The sequence below is a fragment of the Heptranchias perlo genome, unplaced genomic scaffold (assembly GCF_035084215.1).
Source record: "Heptranchias perlo isolate sHepPer1 unplaced genomic scaffold, sHepPer1.hap1 HAP1_SCAFFOLD_85, whole genome shotgun sequence".
NCBI classification, from domain to species: domain Eukaryota; kingdom Metazoa; phylum Chordata; class Chondrichthyes; order Hexanchiformes; family Hexanchidae; genus Heptranchias; species Heptranchias perlo.
The window spans coordinates 2245607-2267105 of record NW_027139887.1 but is presented as its reverse complement, the minus strand read 5'-3'; the positions used below and the strand labels follow the sequence as shown (position 1 = coordinate 2267105).

The 21499-nt window shown below is 45.9% G+C and overlaps 1 protein-coding gene across 1 annotated transcript in view; it reads right to left on the bottom strand.

The window, feature by feature from the left end:
• Window positions 1–3563: 3563 nt before the first annotated feature.
• LOC137319486 (probable G-protein coupled receptor 139) overlaps window positions 3564–21499 on the bottom strand; it is an 89401-nt gene continuing 71465 nt past the window's right edge. Inside the window, exons 2-3 of the mRNA XM_067981643.1 lie at window positions 6698–6848; window positions 3564–4465 (exon numbers count right to left, since the gene is read on the bottom strand). Of these exons, the coding sequence (XP_067837744.1) occupies window positions 3564–4465; window positions 6698–6848 (1053 nt within the window). The remainder of the gene's footprint in view (window positions 4466–6697; window positions 6849–21499) is intronic.

Genomic DNA, 21499 nt, shown 5'->3' with positions numbered 1-21499 from the left:
TCTTGTGTTTTGCTTAGGTACTTCACACCTCTTTTAATTTCTCTCTCTATTACTGTTTTATATTCCGTTTTTTAATTCACACTTTTCTTTCTCTCTATGTGTTCCTCTATCTCTGTGTTGCTGCATTTCTTCTCTGTCTCTGCCTTCTTTGTCTCCTCTTTCCGTTTGTCTCATTCTCACTCTGCCTCATTTTCTGCTATCTCTGTCTATCTCTGTATTCTTGCCTTTCCACCACATCCACTACTCTTGCTCTCTCATTCGGTCTGTCTCTTTCTGTCTGCCTTTGAATATCTCTCAGTCTCTGTGTGTATCTCTTCCTCTTTTTCCTTCTTTCTCTTTGCCTTTTTATCTCGTCTTTCTGCACCATCCTGTTTGTCTCTCATTCTGATTGGCACTGATTTGTTGATATCTTTCTTTTTGTTACTAGTTTTATTTCTCTTTCTATATCTCTTCTTTTCACTTGTCGCTGTATTACATTTCATGTTTTTCTCTCTCTCTGTCTGTACTTTTCTCCATCTCTCTCTGAGTCTTCATTTCTGTGTTCCGTCTCTCCATTTGCTCTCCGTGCCTTTCTCTCTCTCTAATGTTTCTCTTTTTCTCATTGTTTTATCTCATTCTGTGTGCCTTTGTCTCTCTCTCTGTTCTGTCTCTCCATTTCTCCCTTTCTGTCTTTCTCGCTCTCTTATGTCACTTCTTTCCTCCATTTCTTTCTCTGTTTTGTCTCAGTTTCTCAATGTATTCCTTTGTCTTCCCCATCTCTTTCTATCTTAGAATTCACAACGAACTTTAATTATTTGTTCACAGACAATATATACATATATATATATATATATAAAGGTTGCAGCTGATACTAAACTTGAAAAATAGTAAACAGTGAGGAGGATAGTAACAGACTTCAGGAGGATATAAACATACTGGTGAAATGGGCAGACACATGGCAGAAGAAATTTAATGCATGGAGAAGTGTGAAGTGATGCATTTGGAAGGAAGAACGAGGAGAGACAATATAAATAAATGGTACAATATTAAAGAGGGTGCAGGAAAAGGGAGAGCTGGGTGTTTACATACAGAAATCTTGGAAGGTGCTGATAAGGCTGTTAGGAACATCGGAACATAGGAACAGGAGTAGGCCTTCAGCCCCTCCTGCCTGCTCCTCCATTTGATAAGATCATGGCTGATCTGTGATCTAACTCCATATACCTGCCTTTGGCCCATATCCCTTAATACCTTTGGTTGCAAAAAAGCTATCTATCTCAGATTTAAATTTAGCAATTGAGCTAGTATCAATTGCCATTTGCGGAAGAGAGTTCCAAACTTCTACCATCCTTTGTGTGTAGAAATGTTTTCTAATCTCGCTCCTGAAAGATCTGGCTCTAATTTTTAGACTGTGCCCCCTACTCCTGGAATCCCCAACCAGCGGAAATAGTTTCTCCCTATCCACCCTATCTGTTCCCCTTAATATCTTATAAACTTCGATCAGATCACCCCTTAACCTTCGAAACTCTAGAGAATACAACCCCAATTTGTGTAATCTCTCCTCGTAACTTAACCCTTGAAGTCCTTGTTGAAAAAGCTCACGGGGTCCTTGCCTTTATAAATAGAGCTATAGGGTACAAAAGCAAGGAAGTTATGCTAAACCTTTATAAAACACTGGTTGGGCCTCAGTTGGAGAATTGTGTTCAATTCTGGGCACTGCACTTTAGGAAGGATGTCAAGACCTTTTGAGGGTGCAGAAGAGAATTACTGGAATGGTACCAGGGATGAGGTGCTTCAGTTATGTGGAAAGACTGGAGAAGCTGGGGTTGTTTTATTAAGAGCAGAGAAGATTAAGAGGATATTTAATAAAGACTTCAAGATTATGGTTTTTGATAGAGTAAAGAAGGGTAACTGTTTCCACTGGCAGAAGGGTCGGTGACCAAAGGACACAGATTGTCAAAAGGGCCAGAGGTGAGATGAGGAGATATTTTTAACGGTGATTTAATATGATCTGGAATGCACTGCCTGAAAGGGTGGTGGTAGCAGATTGAATAGTAAGCTTCAGAAGGTAAATGGATAAATAGTTGAAGGGGAGAAAAATGCAGAGCTATGGGGAAAGAGCACGGAAGTGGGACTGATTGGATAGCTCTTACAAAGAACCAGCACAGGCACGATGGGTCGAATGGCCTTTTCTGTGCTGTAAGATTCTATGATTCTATAATTCTATGACTACGCAAATGCATTACTTATTATTGCATATTTGTCGAACCTTATCTTTTAACAAGTAAAAAACTTAACACTAAATTAGAAATTTGGATATCAATATAAAAACACTGCCTTCATCTGTTCAGACACATGTAAAACAGTTACATTCATTAAAACATTTGCCTACATAACTCTCTCCACACTTCAGAAGTAATTCATTGTGTGAAGTGTTTGATGTATGTTAATTTAAAAGGCACTGTACACATTCCTTGTTAATTAATTACGTTGGACATTTGTAGACCAGAAGATATCTGCACCTTCGTTTTGTTGTCTCATTTTGTTTCTTTTGCTGTCTATCGCTCTCCTGCACTGATTCTTTCTTTGTTTCTAGTTCTCTTTGCTTGACTGATTATGTCATCCATCTCGCTTTGTCATTTTCCATGTGTGTCTGTCTCACTTTATGCCTAACTTTTCCTCTGCCACTCTCAGTTTCTTTCTCAAGTTGTGTCCCCATTTCTCTCAACTTCCTTTCGCTCACACATTCGCACTCTTTCTCTTATTCTTAATCTGTGTGATTCATTTCAGGCTTTGTTATTTGAATATATCCATGCTCCTTTCCTGTTTGTGCTTTTTCTCCATGTATTTCTTTCTCAATATATTTTACTCCTTATATTTTTCTCCATCTCTCTTGTTTTTTCTATTTCTCTTTCAGCCTGCTGAGTGCTCTGATTTTTGCTCTGTTTATGGCTTTCACGGTCTCATCTATCTATCTAATCTATCTATCTATCCATCTATCTAGCTGTCTGTCTTTGTCTGTTTATCTATCTACCTATCAATATATCTGTCTGTCTATCTGTTTGTCCGTCTGCCTATCTATCTATCCATCATCTTTCTATCGACCTGTTTGCCTGTTTGGATGTCTCTTTCCAACTATCTACCTATCAATATATCTGTCCGTCTGTCTGTACATACATCTAGCTATATGTCTGTCTGTCTGACGATCTATCTATCCATCTAAATCTATCTATCTATCTATCTCTGTCCTTTTTCTCTCTTCAGTTATATGGAGTGCACACATTCTGATGAGGCCCACAGCATTGACTTTGATTGGCAGGTTTGCCCATTTTGCCTGGCGGCCATTTAGTTGAAGTCCAGCTGAGCTCTTTAGTGCCGCCTTTACATAAACAATTCATTTATCATCCGCAGAACAAGTCCTGCCACAATCGGTCAGATTATCAAAAAATATAACATCAGAACCAGATTCAAGGTCATTTCAGGATTCAGTGCTGTAATATAAAATGTACTTTCCGTCCACTGGGAAGTGTAGGTGATGGAGTATGAAATGGGATTTAGTTCCAATGTTTGAAACCCTTCATCTCTTTCTATGATTTCACTAATTTAACAATTAGATTGAATGGGTATTTCACCGCGTTCTTCAGCTCCTCTCTGAATTTAGTCTGGGTCAGAACATAAATACACGTGTTTGTGCAGGAACTGAGAATCTGAAGCATATTTGCTGTGTATTCTGTAATAAAAAGAGGATCATTGACGGAGTAATGATAAACCTTTGTAATCCTCCGATAGATGTAAAATACAACCAGAGTCAACCAAAACAAAATAAAACTGCCCGATATACTGAAGAGTAAAATTATGGATTTCTTTCGGTTCTCCATCTCTGGGTCCTTGTGATTCTCTCCATTGCTGCGGCCCCGGAGTCCTCTGCGGACTCGACTGGTCGCCAAAATGTGTCTGACCGTCAGACTATTGAACAGTAAAATCAGCAAGAACGGGAGACAAGGGGTTAAAATGCGGTGAAGCATGTCAAATGCAGCCCACGCGGGTGAAGTATAGAAGATCGGTTTAACCAAACAATTCCAGGGAAAATTATCAATTATATAGACAGCTTCAATTGCAAAGTACCAGGGAACACTCTCTAAGCAGGCCAGCACACTCACTGTTCCCAGAACTACAGCCGCCGTTCTCTCGGTACAATATTTAGTTTTCAGATTCTCACAACAAATGGCCACAAATCGATCAAAGGTGAAAGCGACTGTGAGCCAGACAGACACTTCTGTGGTTGCAAATACCAGGAAGTAAACGAGACTACACACGGGAGTAATTCTCATGAATGAAATTGGGAAATACATCTCACCAATCCACCTTAACATGGGATCAGCGATAACGACCAGGAGATCCGCCACTGCCATGGCCACCAGGTAGACACTGATACATTTGGAGAGACCGCACTTTCCTCGGGACAGGATCACAATCGCCACCAAGTTAACTGTAAGAGACAAAAACGGAAGCAGAGATATTATTGATCAGACCCGGAGCAAAGCAGCAGTTTATGAGGATCTAGAGTGAAATTTCCAGCTTTGTTGCTGCATCGAAGGGTGGAAAGTGATTCATTGACCTGGGCAGTGCTCTCAGGCAGAGAGATGTTTTTAAAACACAATGATAAACAATGAATTGGGAGATGGATACAGAAAGTGAATAAAGTGAGCAGCGGATCCACTAGAATGACTGAGTGAGGGCGCAGTGTCGGTGGGGAAGGGAGAAGGGGTTTTACACACCTGGAATTCAGCAGATTAAAGCCAGATTTGGGCTCCAGACGGACGGGGAAAGATCTCGAAGGTGAGGGGACAGAGAGAGGTGCAGCTGGTTTGTTGCTCTGGGTTAAGAGAGCCGACAGGGGCTGGCACTAAACGGGAAAGGCAATGGGAGATCGAGCCAGTGACTGAGACTGGGAGGGAGACAAGTAAAAGGACATGTAGGAGCTGGAGGAGTCTCAGAAGCAGATGGTTTGGGAAAGAGGATAAACTGAAGCAAGGGATGATGAGACAGAGGATTCAATGCAGTGGGAGGAGAGGCTGGGATTCACAGGGAGAGACGGCAGCAGAGTGTTAGAGGAAATCTAATCTCTCGGTCCCACTAACACTATCCAAATAATACACTCAACAGTTCATTTCTGGGGTTCTTGGTGTCAGGGAACCTGTGTTGGGTATAATATATGTTCAATAAATTTACTTTGTACATTCAATTAAAATTAAATTTAACAATATTAATTAAATCAATCTCCTTGTTTATTGAATGCAGCCGAGCTTTAAAAATACACAATCCTAATAATTCATTATGATCGATAAATTACTGATTCTAAGTTTTAACTACATTTTAATTATGTTTAATGTTATGTTGGAAAAACAAGGAACATTCACAAAAACAGACTGAGGACCTGACAGGGATAAAAACATGAGGAGCGAGTCCCACAATAAAAACTCCCCCAATCTGACCACATCATAATAAAACCTTCAATTCACATTTTCTATGTTTAATTCCACTGGAAGGTTCAGCAGTTCATTCTGATGAATTATTCACACCACAGCCTCTCGCTTTCCCTCTCACTCACCCTCTCTATCACTCACTCTACTCTCTGTCACGAGTCCATTTTCATATCCGATTAAATCCTATCATCCTGCGCCTTCATTCTGTTCACCAGCCCCGTGTTCCACCGATCCTATTCTCAGTGTAAGTTTGTTTAATAGTGAAGCCTCTGTGGGATATTTTAATGTTTCTACAGATCATCCAAGTCTCGATCTGTTCACCTACACTGTTCATTTCATCTGCAAATCATGGAATAAACAGAATCAAATGCCTCTTCCAGACAGATCTCAAAATAACTGAGATTCCTTCTCCTGTAATTATAAAGTAAAGCGATAAATGGTGGGGTTTTTCAATTAACACAATGCCAACATCATACTTATAATCTACAGATAAATAGAAGGGCTCCTGATTCCACAGATACAGTGAAAACTGAGACAACATAACATCAAACCATTTCATTTTACAGTGTCCAGTGTTAGTCAGTGAATTTTTCCACAGTGAAGCAGAGAAGGAGATGTGAAAGAATCAGCAATAAACTCAGTTCAGAAGCCAGACATCTGAATCAGCGTCAGATGCACATATAATGAAATGATATTTCATAACAGTGATAACCAATAAATACATTGAAATCCCAGTTAAACTGAAGCATGTTATTGGGGAGCAAGGACACCTGATTCCAAATAATAACAATATATAGTAACAATATATAAAGGTCACTACAGATATAAAGTAACTCCTACAAGACCGAACGTTTACAAGCTAATGGCACACCATTATTAAACAATACATTAAGTACACAGAGTAGTCCAGTAACAATGCCAGGGTTGGATATAAAATAACATTACAGATATAATGCAATTGCTACAAGACCGAACGTTTAGCAGTTAAGGAGATATCATTATCCAACAGTCAATTCAGTACAGCTAATTATGCTGTGGCATTGCGGATACACAAAGATAATTACAAATATACATCAGCTCCAACAAGATCGAAAGAGCAGAGACTTTACTCATTCTATCATTCAATGATAGAGCAGAACAGGTGACTGTTTAAAACAAGCACGGAGAAAAAATAATTTGCCAAGCACAACATAAGAGTTAACACCGATTTACCCCATTAACAGATAATGGCTTACCTGGAACTCCAATGGCTGCAAGAACAGGATAATAAATTGCTTGTATCTGAATAATTACTGGATATCCCATTTCTGTGAGAAGCAGTGACTTCTGTTGGTCTGGAAACCACAGCTCCGACAACCACTCTGAGCTGAACCATTCCAATGAGCCCTGATTTATACAGGGGATAAATCTCCACTGACACGGTTATACTCCTGATCATCGCTGTTAGTTACAGTCACTGGAACAAACACATTACATCAGCAGCTTTGACTCTGATGTAAATAATATGGTGGATAAAACACAAACATCTCAAAGTCCAGGACATTATCTTAATCAGACCTCTCTCGGGAATAAAGTTAAAATCCGTGCTCATACAGGAATGATCCAATAATAATGAGCGGTTCATTTACAGTTTCCATATAATTGCATTGACCATGTTCACTCCTGGAGATTCATTTATAATTTATACCGATTCTCCGCAGTGTACACTGAATCCAGGGACAGAAGCAAACCCGTTTCACTCTGTTCCTGCAGTTTCTCAGTTAAAATATGAATATTGAGTCTCTGACACGAGGACAGTTAAAGGTAAGGTTGAGGATTGCAGACTAGAAATGACTGTGGGTGATATTAGGAGGCGGACACTAAACGTGTACAATTGACATTCCTCTCTCCGCTATTTTACTGCAGATGTTTACCCGTTTATTCTCCATTGGTTAACGGCTCCAGTAAAATTGGTCCCGTGTAACACCGAGCTGAGCTCATGACCCGATTTAGGAACATAGGAACATAGGAGTAGGCCATTCAGCCCCTCGTGCCTGCTCCGCCATTTGACAAGATCATGGCTGATCTGTGATCTAACTCCATATACCCGCCCTAGGCCCATATCCCTTAATACGTTTGGTTGCCAAAAAACTAACTATCTCAGATTTAAATTGATCAATTGAGCTGGTATCAATTGCCATTTGCGGAAGAGAGTTCCAAACTTCTACCATCCTTTGTGTGTAGAAATGTTTTCTAATCTCGCTCCTGAAAGGTCTGGCTCTAATTTTTAGATTGTGCCCCCTACTCCTCGAATCCCCAACCAAAGGAAATAGTTTCTCTCTATCCACCCTATCTGTTCCCCTTAATATCTTATCAACTTCGATCAGATCACCCCTTAACCTTCGAAACTCCAGAGAATAAAACCCCAATTTGTGTAATCTCTCCTCTAACTTAACCCTTGAAGTCCAGTTATCATTCCAGTTAACCTACGCTGCACTCCCTCCAAAGCCAATATGTCCTTCCGGAGGTGCGGTGCCCAGAACTGCTCACAGTACTCCAGATGCGGTCTAACCAGGGTTTTGTATAGCTGCAGCATAACTTCTGCCCCCTTGTACTCTAGTCCTCTCGATATAAAGGCCAGCATTCCATTTGCCTTCTTGATTATTTTCTGCACCTGTTCATGACACTTCAATGATCTATGTACCTGAACCCCTCAGTCCCTTTGGACATCCACTGTTTTTAACTTTCCACCATTTAGAAAGTACCCTGTTCTATCCTTTTTTGATGACCTCACATTTGTCTACATTGAATTCAATATGCTACAGTTTTGCCCATTCACCTTATCTATCAATATCGCTTGGTGATTTTATGTTTTCATCTACACAGCTTACAATGCCACCAATCTTTGTGTTATCGGCAAACTTAGATATGAGACTTTCTGTGCCTTCATCTCAGTCGTTAATAAATATTGTGAATAATTGAGGCTCCAAGACAGATCCCTGCGGGACTCCACGAGTTCCATCCTGCCAATGTGAGTACCTTCCCATTATCCCTACTCTCTGTCGCCTTTCACTCAGCCAAATTCCTAACCAAGTCCGTACTTTTCCCTCGAAACCATGAGCTTCTATTTTATCTAAAAGTCTCTTATGTGGGATCTTATCAAATGCCTTCTAGAAGTCCATATAAATAACATCCATTGACATTACCCTGTCCACTACTTTAGTCACCTCTTCAAAAAAATTAATCATGTTTGTCAGGCACGACCTACCTTTCACAAATCTATGCTGGCTCTCTCTGATTAACTGAAAATTCTCGAGGTGTTCAGTCACCCTATCCTTAATTATAGACGCCAGCATTTTCCCCACAACAGATGTTAGCCTAATTGATCTATAATTCCCTGGTTTCCCTCTCTCTCCTTTTTTAAAATCAAATTTCCAATCTAGAGGGACAGTCCCTGAATCTAGAGAACTTCGAAAGATTATAGTTAGGGCATCTGCAATGTGCTCACCTACTTCCTTTAAAACCCTGGATGGAAACCATCTGGTCCTGGGGATTTGTCACTCTTTAGTGCTATTTTTTTCTTCATTACTGTTGCTTTACTTATGTTAATTTTATCGAGTCCCTGTCCCCGATTCAATATTAGTTTTCTTGGGATTTCCGGCATGCTATCCTCTTTTTCTACTGTAAATACTGACGCAAAGTAATCATTCAACATGTCCGCCATTTCCCCATTGTCAATGACAATATCCCCACTTCCAGTTTTTACGTGGCCAACTCTGCTCCTAACCACCCTCTTTTATCCTAATGTAACTATAAAAGTTCTTCGTATTGGTTTTGATATCCCTTGCAAGTTTCTTTTCATACTGTCTTTTTGTAGCTCTTACTATCTGTTTTGTGACCCTTTGTTCATCTTTGCATCTTTCCCATTCGTCAAGTTCTGTGCCATTTTTTGCCTTTTTGTATGCCCTTTGTATGCCCTTTCCTCCATCACAAAGGCCGCGTGATCCACTCGCCCGCCTCCATTCCTTCCTCAGCCCATTGCCATTGAAACGCTTATACATCCCTCCACCAGATTCCATTACTCCAGTTCACTCCTGGTTGGCCGCCCATCCACCACCTTCCTACCAGGACTAGGTCCTGCTCGGCAGCACTGACCATCACTGACCCGCAGTTCCAAATCGCATTAATTTTAAAATTCTCATCTTTGGGTTTAAATCCGTCCATGGCCCAGCCGTCAACATCCCCCGCACAGAAAATCATAGAATCATACAGTACAGAATTCACCTAATGGGGGTTATTTTAGGATGCAAATGCGGGTGTGTTGGGTCTCCAAAAATCACGGAAATCCCGTTCGGGTTTGGAAGTCGGCTCCAACCCGCCGACTTCTGAGATCCCAGGGATCCAACTGTGCAATTAAAGCCGGCAGGATGACAGTTAAAGAGCAAAATGTACCTCATTGAGGTACTTAAGGCACTTTACCTGGAACAGAGTAAGTGAATTTTTGGGCTTCGAATGCTGCCCTGATGAACTTACTAACTATAAGACTGATGAGTGGATGTCCATGTGATATAGCCCATAACTCTGCAGAACAAATTTACGAAATCTAATTTTATTTTAAAATTTAAAGAAGGCACCACATAGACAGATTTTTTGGAGCTTTTGCATTGTTTGCAAACCAATATAAGTGGGATGAAGAACTTTGGGCAAAAGCCCGCTCCTGTCATTTAATATTAATACACAGAGTATGCATTCAAGTGTAAATCTAAGGAACAGTGTCGATTGCCATATTGTAAAATGAGCAATTCTCACTGCATTTGGTTTGTTGACATAAGCATATATGCTTTAAAAGGCTATTGAAAGCTCAGAGAGGTACTTTCAGAGTACTGGTAATAGAAATAGAGGATATATGGCAATTGTGAATAGAGAAGGAGAATGTACAGATTGCAAGGAACTTAGCTAATTAATGCCAAGAGCTTAGTTTCTGGAAACAGTTAAAACAATTTCAGGGCATGGATCCTTGGCCAGTCCTGACTCAGTTGCCGAGTAGGCCAATCATTTTGTGGCATCCTGAGTGGAGGGAAGGCAACATGCAGTTGAGAAGGCAGATGCTCCATGTCAACCATCCAGCAGATGACCGACTGACCCAATAGTTGCACCTTGTAGCCTGTTGTCTCAGCCAAATAGTTTGCAGAGGGATCATGCAAGCTAAACTAAATGTGATAGAAGCAATAAGGTAAGGCACAAAGCAAACGACTGCTGGTCTGAAAGAGTCTGGAACATTATCAGGGACATTGAGTGCTGCTGTGAGACATGAGTGTGCACTGACCCTGAAAGTAGGGAATCTGGTTCCATTCTTGCACCCAATCATGGCAAATGATTGGCCAACAGAAGGTTTGTGTGATATAAACATTTAAAAAGGGAGAAAGGGATAGACCGAGTAAGTACAGGCCAGTCAGCCTAACCTTGGTGGTGGGAAAATTATTAGAAACAATTCTGAGGGACAGTATTAATAGTCATTTAGAAAGGCACGTATTAGTCATGGACAAACAGCATGGGTTTGTTAAGGGAAGGTCGTGTCTGACTCACATGATTGAATTTTTTGAGGAGGTAACACGAATGGTCAATGAGGGTCGCATGTTTGATGTAGTCTACATGGATTTTAGCAAGGCTTATGACAAGGTCCCACATGGCAGACTGGACGGAAAAGTAAAAGCCCATGGGATCCAAGGGAAACTGACAAGTTGGACACAAAATTGGCTCAGTGGCAGGAAGCAAAGGATATTGGTCGACGAGTGTTTTTGCGACTGGAAGGCTGTTTCCAGTGGGGTTCCACAGGGCTCAGTACGAGGTCCCTTGCGTTTTGTGGTATATATCAATGATTTATACTTAAATGTAGAGGGCATGATTAAGAAGTTTGCAGATGATTCAAAAATTGGCCGTGTGGTTAATAGTGAGGAGGAAAGCTGGAGGCTACAGGAAGATATCAATGGACTGTTCAGGTGGGCAGAAAAGTGGCAAATGGAATTCAATCCAGAAAAGTGTGAGGTCATGCATTTGGGGAGGGCAAACAAGGCAAGGGAATAGGCAATAAATGGGAGGATACTGAGAGGTGTAGAGGAACAGAGGGACCTTGGAGTGCATGTCCACAGAAGGTAGCAGGACAGGGAGATTTTTTTGGTTAAGAAGGCATACGGGATATTTTCCTCTATTCGCCAAGGCATAGAAAATAAGAGCAGGGAGGTTATGCTAGAACTGTATAAAACACAAGTTAGGCCACAGCTAGAGTACTGCGTGCAGTTCGGGTCACCACATTACAAGAAAGGTTTGATTGCATTAGAGAGGGTACAGAGGAGATTTATGAGAATGTTGCCAGGATTGGAGAATTTTAGATATGAGAAAAGATTGGATAGGGTGGGGTTGTTTTCTTTGGAACAGAGGAGGCTGATGAGAGATTTAATTGAGGTCTATAAAATTATGAGAGGCCTAGATAGAGTGGATAGGGAGGACCTATTTCCCTTAGCAGAGGGGTCAATGACCAGGGGGCAGAGGTTTAAAGTAATTGGTAGAAGGATTATAGAGAAGCTAAGGATTTTTATTCCACCCAGAGGTGGTGGGGATTTGGAACTCACTGCTTGAAAGGGTGGTAGAGGCAGAAACTCTCATCACATTCAAAAAGTACCTGGATGTGCACCTGAAGTGCCGCAACCTACAAGGCTACGGACCAAGAGCTGGAAAGTGGGATTAGGCTGGATGGTTCTTTTTCAGCCCTTGTGGACACGATGGGCCGAATAGCCTCCTTCTGTGCCATAAATTTCTATGATTCTAATCATAATTTCTATGATTAGAACGATTTTTAACTTACCTGGGTGGCTTGCCCACCGCTTTTTATTCATGCCTGGAAGGGCTGGAGCAGGGTAAAAGAAACTAAATAGATTAAATAAAACACCATAGAAGGAAGTCAAAACATAAAATGCACCCACCTTTTAAACCTGTTCCGATATCCGATGTCTCCCTCTCCGATGTCCGCATCTTCCCCCCCCCCCACCGATGTCCCCCTAACTTACCCCGATCTTCCCCTCTCCCTCACGATCTTCCACTCTCCTAATGATCTTCCACTCTCCCCCCGATCTTCCACTCTCCCCACGATCTTCCCCCTCTACCTCCGATCTTCCCCCTCTACTCCCGATCTTCCCCTCTCCCTCACGATATTCCACTCTCCCCCCGATCTTCCACTCTCCCCCCAATCTTCCCCCTCTACCTCCGATCTTCCCCCTCTATCCCGATCTTCCCCTCTCCCTCACGATCTTCCAGTCTCCCCCCGATCTTCCACTCTCCACCCGATCTTCCACTTCCCCCCGACCTACCCCCTCTACTCCCGATCTTCCCCCTCTACTCCAGATCTTCCCCTCTCCCTCACGATCTTCCACCTCTACTCCCGATCTTCCCCTCTCTCCCGATCTACAACTCTCCCCCCGATCTTCCCCTCTCCTCCTGATCTTCCCCCCTACTCCCGATCTTCCCCTCTGCCCCACGATCTTCCCCTCCCCCGATCATCCCCTGTCCCACGATCTCCCCCTCTCCCCACGATCTTCCCCTCTCTCCCCCCAAACTTCCCTTCCCCCAATCTTCCCCTCTTCCCCCCGATCTTCCCCTCTCCCCCCGATCTTCTCCTCTCCCCCCCGATATACCTCTCTCCCCCCGATCTTCCCCTCCTCCACGATCTTCCCCTCTCCCCCTGATCTTCCCCTCTGCCACAGGATCTTCCCCTCTCCCCCCGATCTTCCCCTCTCCCTCCAATCTTCCCCTCTCCCCCCGATCTTCCTCTCTCCTCCTGATCTTCCCCTCTCCCCCCGATCTTCCCCTCTCCATCCCAATCTTCTCCTCAGCCCCCGATCTTCCGCTCTACTCCGATCTTCCCCACACCCCAACGCTCTTCCCAACACCCCCTCCCCGATCTTCCCCTTTCCCCCCATAAGATCATAAGGGATAGGAGCAGGAGTAGGTCATTCGGTCCTTCGAGCCTGCTCCCCCATTCAATGAGATCATGGCTGAACTGATTTTTACCTGAACTCCACTTTCCCGCCCTTTCCCCATATCCTTTGGGCCCGATTTTAGCACCCGCTCTCGGGTGCGTTCTCCGCGGGGGCGGGGGGGGCCTCGAAAATCGCGAAATGGAGGACCCCGACCGGATCCCGCCTCGATCCCGCCCACTTCCGGGTTCCACGCTGACGCGCCGGCGTGCCCGCGCAGCCCCCGCTGGTGGGAATCCCGCAGGCAATTAAAGCCAGCGGGATGTAACTTGACTATTTATTTAGCTATTTCAGGTCATTAACTGACCTGATTGAGCTGTTTTATTAGGAAGTGTGGGATTTTACCTTGAACTGAGACTGTTTCACATACTGGGGGAAACACTCTCACTCCAAACGGACGTGTTGCAGCCAGCAGCCTGTGGCAGCTGCCAAGGTGCATTCCACAGGTGGGGGGGGGAGAGCCTTCACCAACGCAGGAGGACACTCCGTAACATTGGGCAACGCCTGCCCTCCACCACCCTCCTCCAAGCAAGAAGATTCACCGACATGGAACCACAACCCCTGTGCGAGGACACACTTTTCTACCGTGCACAACCCCTCAGACCTACAGCTGGCAGATGGGGGCTGCCTTGACATCCTCGGAGGACGAACAGCATGACCAGCCTCAGCAGCCTCGCAGTCCACGCCGTCCGCCTCAGAGACGTGGATCCCCACAACACGGTGCTGTGGCACATCCACCTGCACAGCAGGAGGGAGGGCAACCGCAGAGAGAGATGCGTCGCAGGAGCACTACCCTCCGCACAGGGTTTACACACCGAGGCTCAGCTTCATGGGCCTCTCTGAGCAGCAGTGCATACGTAGGCTCAGAGTCACTCGCCAGTTAGTCGCCGACATCTGCAGCCTCCTTAATGACGAGCTGCTCCCGGATGGACCAAGCAGCATCTTCTTACCCGTCGCCGTCAAAGTCACCACTGCCCTCAACTTCTTCGCCTCTAGATCCTTCCAGGGTGCCAAGGGGGACATCACCGGGGTCTCTCAGTCGTCTGCACACAAGTGCATAAAGCAGGTCACCGATGGGTTGTTCCACAGGGCCTCACACTACATCAACTTCGCCATGGATGAGCGCAGCCAGACGGAGAGGGCGGTTGGATTCCATGCTGTGGCTGGCTTCCCACGGGTGCAGGGTGTAATCGATTGCACCCACATAGCAATACGGGCACCTCCACATGAGCCAGGGCTGTTCATCAACAGGAAGGGGTATCACTCCATGAACGCCCAGCTCATTTGTGACCACCGCCAGAGATTCCTACACGTGTGCGCCAAATACCCCGGCAGCTGCCACGATGCGTTCGTCCTCAGGGAGTACACCGTCCCGCCCCTCTTCCACGCACCCAACACCGGCAACGGCTGGCTCCTCGGTGACAAGGGATATCCCCTGCACACGTGGCTCATGACACCTCTGAGGAACCCCATCACCGAGCCGCAGCATCGATATAATGACAGCCACATTGCTACCAGGTCTACAATTGAGCAGGCTATAGGGCTGCTCAAGATGCGCTTCAGGTGCCTTGATCGTTCTGGGGGAGCGCTCCAATACACGCCACTCAGAGTGGGACGAATTATAGTTGTCTGCTGTGCCCTGCACAACATGGCACAACAGAGAGGGGGGTGCCGCTGGAGGAGGCCCCATGCACACCCGCCACCCACATTGAGGACGACGATGAGGAGGAGGAGGAGGAAGACGAGGAGGAGTACGAGCGAGAGGAGGAGGAACGACCCATGGGCCGAACACCGGCTCACCTGCATGCTCGTCACGCCAGGGAGACACTCATATGCCAACGGTTCTCCTAACATCACACTGTGTGAGGCGTTCACATATCATCACGTGCACAGACGAGGGTCCATACAAGCTCCCTCCACAGAAGAGTGGTGCCTGTACTCCTGGACCCACTGTATTATGCCCAATGGCTGGGGCCAGGTGTTCGTCGTCATGATGAGGCGCACGGAAGGGACCTATTGCACAAGCCGCAGAAGAAGGGACAAGAGGTGGCAGCAGTGGTGAGAACAATTGTGTTTATTGAGCATGTCCATTCAAGGACTAGAAATAATAAGACAACAATTCGTCAGACACCCTGGTGCATTCCCTGTGTGTTCAGAAAACCTTGGGTTTATGTTTTCGGGAACCCCTACGTGGTGCTACCCCTGTGGCTCCAACAGAGTTAGTGGCAGGTTGCTCCTGTTCGTGCCCTGACCGGGTAGATGCTTTGGGCCGACGCCCCCTGGGTTTCGGTGCCCGTGAGGGCACCTCCACAGACTGCTCCTCCTGCACCTGTGCAGGGGCATACTCGGCCACCTGGAGAGGAGGCACCATTGCGGGCACTGGTTGAGAGGGGGGCAACGGGTGAGACGTGGGGGCACCTTGAGTAGCGTCCCCACTTCCATGTCCCCATTCACCATCTTCACTCTCATGGCCTAGGCCCACATCACCCCTTCCAGCCTGCTGGACGGCAGTTTGGATGACGTGTGTGAGACCTTGCAAGGCCACCTCCAATGTATCTGTCAACCTGTTTATGGCGGCAGAATGTTGCTCACCCTGAATCCGAACAGCCGTTGTCAGGGCCTGAATTTTTTTTATTTTTTTTATTCGTTCACGGGATGTGGGCGTCGCTGACAAGGCCGGCACTTATTGCCCATCCCTAATTGCCCTTGAGAAGGTGGTGGTGAGCCGCCTTCTTGAACCGCTGCAGTCCGTGTGGTGACGTTTCTCCCACAGTGCTGTTAGGAAGGGAGTTCCAGGATTTTGACCCAGCGACAATGAAGGAACGGCGATATATTTCCAAGTCGGGATGGTGTGTGACTTGGAGGGGAACGTGCAGGTGGTGTTGTTCCCATGCGCCTGCTGCTCTTGTCCTTCTAGGTGGTAGAGGTCGCGGGTTTGGGAGGTGCTGTCGAAGAAGCCTTGGCGAGTTGCTGCAGTGCATCCTGTAGATGGTGCACAAGGCAGCCACAGTGCGCCGGTGGTGAAGGGAGTGAATGTTTAGGGTGGTGGATGGGGTGCCAATCAAGCGAGCTGCTTTATCTTGGATGGTGTCGATCTTCTTGAGTGTTGTTGGAGCTGCACTCATCCAGGCAAGTGGAGAGTATTCCATCACACTCCTGACTTGTGCCTTGCAGATGGTGGAAAGGCTTTGGGGAGTCAGGAGGTGAGTCACTCGCCGCAGAATACCCAGCCTCTGACCTGCTCTTGTAGCCACAGTATTTATATGGCTGGTCCAGTTAAGTTTCTGGTCAATGGTGACCCCCAGGATGTTGATGGTGGGGGATTCGGCGATGGTAATGCCGTTGAATGTCAAGGGGAGGTCGTTAGACTCTCTCTTGTTGGAGATGGTCATTGCCTGGCACTCATCTGGCGCGAATGTTACTTGCCACTTATGAGCCCAAGCCTGGATGTTGTCCAGGTCTTGCTGCATGCAGGCTCGGACTGCTTCATTATCTGAGGGGTTGCGAATGGAACTGAATACTGTGCAGTCATCAGCGAACATCCCCATTTCTGACGTTATGATGGAGGGAAGGTCATTGATGAAGCAGCTGAAGATGGTTGGGCCGAGGACACTGCCCTGAGGAACTTCTGCAGCAATGCCCTGGGGCTGAGATGATTGGCCTCCAACAACCACTACCATCTTCCTTTGTGCTAGGTATGACTCCAGCCACTGGAGAGTTTTCCCCCTGATTCCCATTGACTTCAATTTTACCAGGGCTCCTTGGTGCCACACTCGGTCAAATGCTGCCTTGATGTCAATGTTGAGCTGTGCGTGACGCTCGAGGGAGTCTAGCCTGTCCTCCACCGCAGACATTCCCGCACCTACACGCGACACTATCTCAGAGATGCCTTCACGTCCCTGCGACACTATCTCGGCGATACCCTCCTGCACCTGTGCCAACATTCCCCTCATGCTGGAGTTGGACACCTCCATCCTCTGTGCGATTGTGGAGAGTGTCATAGAGTCACAGAGTCATAGAGTCATACAGCACGGATAGAGGCCCTTCGGCCCATCGTGTCCGCGCCGGCCATCAGCCCTGTCTACTCTAATCCCATATTCCAGCATTTGGTCCGTAGCCTTGTATGCTATGGCATTTCAAGTGCTCATCCAAATGCTTCTTCTTGAATGTTGTGAGGGTTCCTGCATCCACAACCCTTTCAGGCAGTGAGTTCCAGACTCCAACCACCCTCTGGGTGAAAAAGTTCTTTCTCAAATCCCCTCTAAACCTCCCGCCTTTTACCTTGAATCTATGTCCCCTTGTTATAGAACCCTCAACGAAGGGAAAAAGCTCCTTAGTATCCATCCTATCTGTGCCCCTCATAACTTTGTACACCTCAATCATGTCCCCCCTCAGCCTCCTCTGCTCCAAGGAAAACAAACCCAATCTTCCCAGTCTCTCTTCATAGCTGAAGCGCTCCAGCCCTGGTAACATCCTGGTGAATCTCCTCTGCACCCTCTCCAAAGCGATCACATCCTTCCTGTAGTGTGGCGACCAGAACTGCACACAGTACTCCAGCTGTGGCCTAACCAGTGTTTTATACAGCTCCATCATAACCTCCTTGCTCTTATATTCTATGCCTCGGCTAATAAAGGCAAGTATCCCATATGCCTTCTTTACCACCTTATCTACCTGTTCCGCCGCCTTCAGGGATCTGTGAACTTGCACACCAAGATCCCTCTGACCCTCTGTCTTGCCTAGGGTCCTCCCGTGTGGCACCTCTCCCAGTACCTCGGCAATGTGCTGGTGCCCCTCGACGACTCTCCTTTTGACTGGTGGCCCCCTGGGTTCAGCATCTGGGTCCGGCTGAGCAGAGCCTGGAGAAGAGTGCTCCCACTGACGCGGACCCTCCGCAGCTGACCCTGCCATCAGGGTCTGCTCATGCTCACATGTGCGCGGTGACTCACCATGTGCAATCATAGCTAATTGAGGCGGGGGGGGGAAACCCAGCGAGGTGTGTGTATCTGCGCTGGTGGATGCTTGGCTCATATGTGACGATGCACCCTCAGAGACCGGCATATCTTCTGAGGAATCCCCCTCAATGGACACGGCGCTCGCAGACGGCCCTGTCAGACAACAGAGGGCAATATCAGGCATGTGGCCAAATGTTGCGGTGCGGCAGATGCCATGTGATAGAATCATCGATAGAATCATAGAAGTTTACAACATGGAAACAGGCCCTTCGGCCCAACATGTCCATGTCGCCCAGTTTATACCACTAAGCTAGTCCCAATTGCCTGCACTTGGCCCATATCCCTCTATACCCATCTTACCCATGTAACTGTCCAAATGCTTTTTAAAAGACAAAATTGTACCCACCTCTACTACTGCCTCTGGCAGCTCGTTCCAGACACTCACCACCCTTTGAGTGAAAAAATTGCCCCTCTGGACCCTTTTGTATCTCTCCCCTCTCACCTTAAATCTATGTCCCCTCGTTATAGACTCCCCTACCTTTGGGAAAAGATTTTGACTATCTACCTTATCTATGCCCCTCATTATTATATAGACTTGTGTAAGATCACCCCTAAATCTCCGACTCTCCAGCGAAAAATGTCCCAGTCTATCCAACCTCACCCTATAAGTCAAACCATCAAGTCCCGGCAGCATCCTAGTAAATCTTTTCTGCACTATTTCTAGTTTAATAATATCCTTTCTATAATAGGGTGACCAGAACTGTACACAGTACTCCAAGTGTGGCCTTACTAATATCTTGTACAACTTCAACAAGACATCCCAACTCCTGTATTCAATGTTCTGACCAATGAAACCAAGCAAGCTGAATGCCTTCTTCACCACCCTATCCACCTGTGACTCCACTTTCAAGGAGCTATGAACCTGTACTCCTAGATGTCTTTGTTCTATATCTCTCCCCAACGCCCTACCATTAACGGAGTAGGTCCTGGCCCGATTCGATCTCCCAAAATGCATCACCTCACATTTATCTAAATTAAACTCCATCTGCCATTCATCGGCCCACTGGCCCAATTTATCAAGATCCCGTTGCAATCCTAGATAACCTTCTTCACTGTCCACGATGCCACCAATCTTGGTGTCATCTGCAAACTTACTAACCATGCCTCCTAAATTCTCATCCAAATCATTAATATAAATAACAAATAACATCGGACCCAGCACCGATCCCTGAGGCACACCGCTGGTCACAGGCCTCCAATTTGAAAAACAACCCTCTACACCCACCCTTTGTCTTCTGTCGTCAAGCCAATGTTGTATCCAATTGGCTACCTCACCTTGGATCCCGTGAGATTTAACCTTATGTAACAACCTACCATGCGGTACCTTGTCAAAGGCTTTGCTAAATTCCATGTAGACCACGTCTGCTGCACAGCCCTCATCTATCTTCTTGGTTACCCCTTCAAAAAACTCAATCAAATTCGTGAGACATGATTTTCCTCTCACAAAACCATGCTGACTGTTCCTAATAAGTCCCTGCCTCTCCAATGCCCGTAGATCCTGTCTCTCAGAATACCCTCTAACAACTTACCCATTACAGATGTCAGGCTCACCGGTCTGTAGTTCCCAGGCTTTTCCCTGCCGCCCTTCTGAAACAAAGGCACAACATTTGCTACCCTCCAATCTTCAGGCACCTCACCTGTAGCGGTGGATGATTCAAATATCTCTGCTAGGGGACACACAATTTCCTCCCTAACCTCCCATAACGTCCTGGGATACATTTCGTCAGGTCCCGGAGATTTATCTACCTTGATGCGCGTTAAGACTTCCAGCACCTCCCTCTCTGTAATATGTACACTCCTCAAGACATCACTATTTATTTCCCCAAGTTCCCTAAATACTTTCTCAACCGTAAATACCGATGCGAATTATTCATTTAGGATCTCACACATCTCTTGTGGTTCCGCACATAGATGACCTTGTTGATCCTTCAGAGGCCCTACTTTCTCCCTAGTTACTCTTTTGCCCTTTATATATTTGTTGAAGCTCTTTGGATTCTCCTTTGCCTTATCTGCCAAAGCAATCTCATGTCCCCTTTTTGCCCTCCTGATTTCTCTCTTAACTCTCCTCCGGCAATCTCTATACTCTTCAAGGGATCCACTTGATCCCAGCTGCCTATGCATGTCATATGCCTCCTTCTTCTTTCTGACTCGGGCCTCAATCTCCCGAGTCATCCAAGGTTCCCTACTTCTACCAGCCTTGCCCTTTACTTTATAAGGAATGTGCTTACCCTGAACCCTGGTTAACACATGTTTGAAGGACTCCCACTTACCAGACGTCCCTTTGCCTGCCAACAGACTCTCCCAATCAACTTCTGAAAGTTCCTGTCTAATACCATCAAAATTGGCCTTTCCCCAATTTAGAATTTTAACTTTTGGGCCAGACCTATCCTTCTCCATAGCTATCTTAAAACTAATGGAATTATGATCACTGGTCCCAAAGTGATCCCTCATTAACACTTCTGTCACCTGCCCTTCCTTATTTCCCAAGAGGAGGTCAAGTTTTGCCCCCTCTCGAGTCGGGCCATCCACATACTGAATGAGAAATTCCTCCTGAATACTCTCAACAAATTTCTCTCCATCCAAGCCCCTAATGCTATGGCTGTCCCAGTCAATGTTGGGAAAGTTAAAGTCCCCTACTATTACCACCCTATTTTTCTTGCAGCTGTCTGTAATCTCCTTACATATTTGCTCCTCAATTTCCCGTTGACTATTTGGGGGTCTGTAGTACAATCCTATCAACGTGATCTCTCCCTTCTTATTTTTCAGTTCTACCCATATAGACTCAGTGGGCGAACCCTCGGATATATCCTCTCTCACTACTGCCGTGATGTTCTCCCTAATCAAGAACGCAACTCCCCCTCCTCTCTTACCGCCTGCTCTATCTTTCCTATAGCATCTGTACCCTGGAAAATTTAGCTGCCAGTCCTGCCCCTCCCTTAGCCATGTTTCAGTAATAGATATAACATCCCAGTCTCATGTACCCATCCATGCCCTGAGTTCATCTGCCTTGCCCATC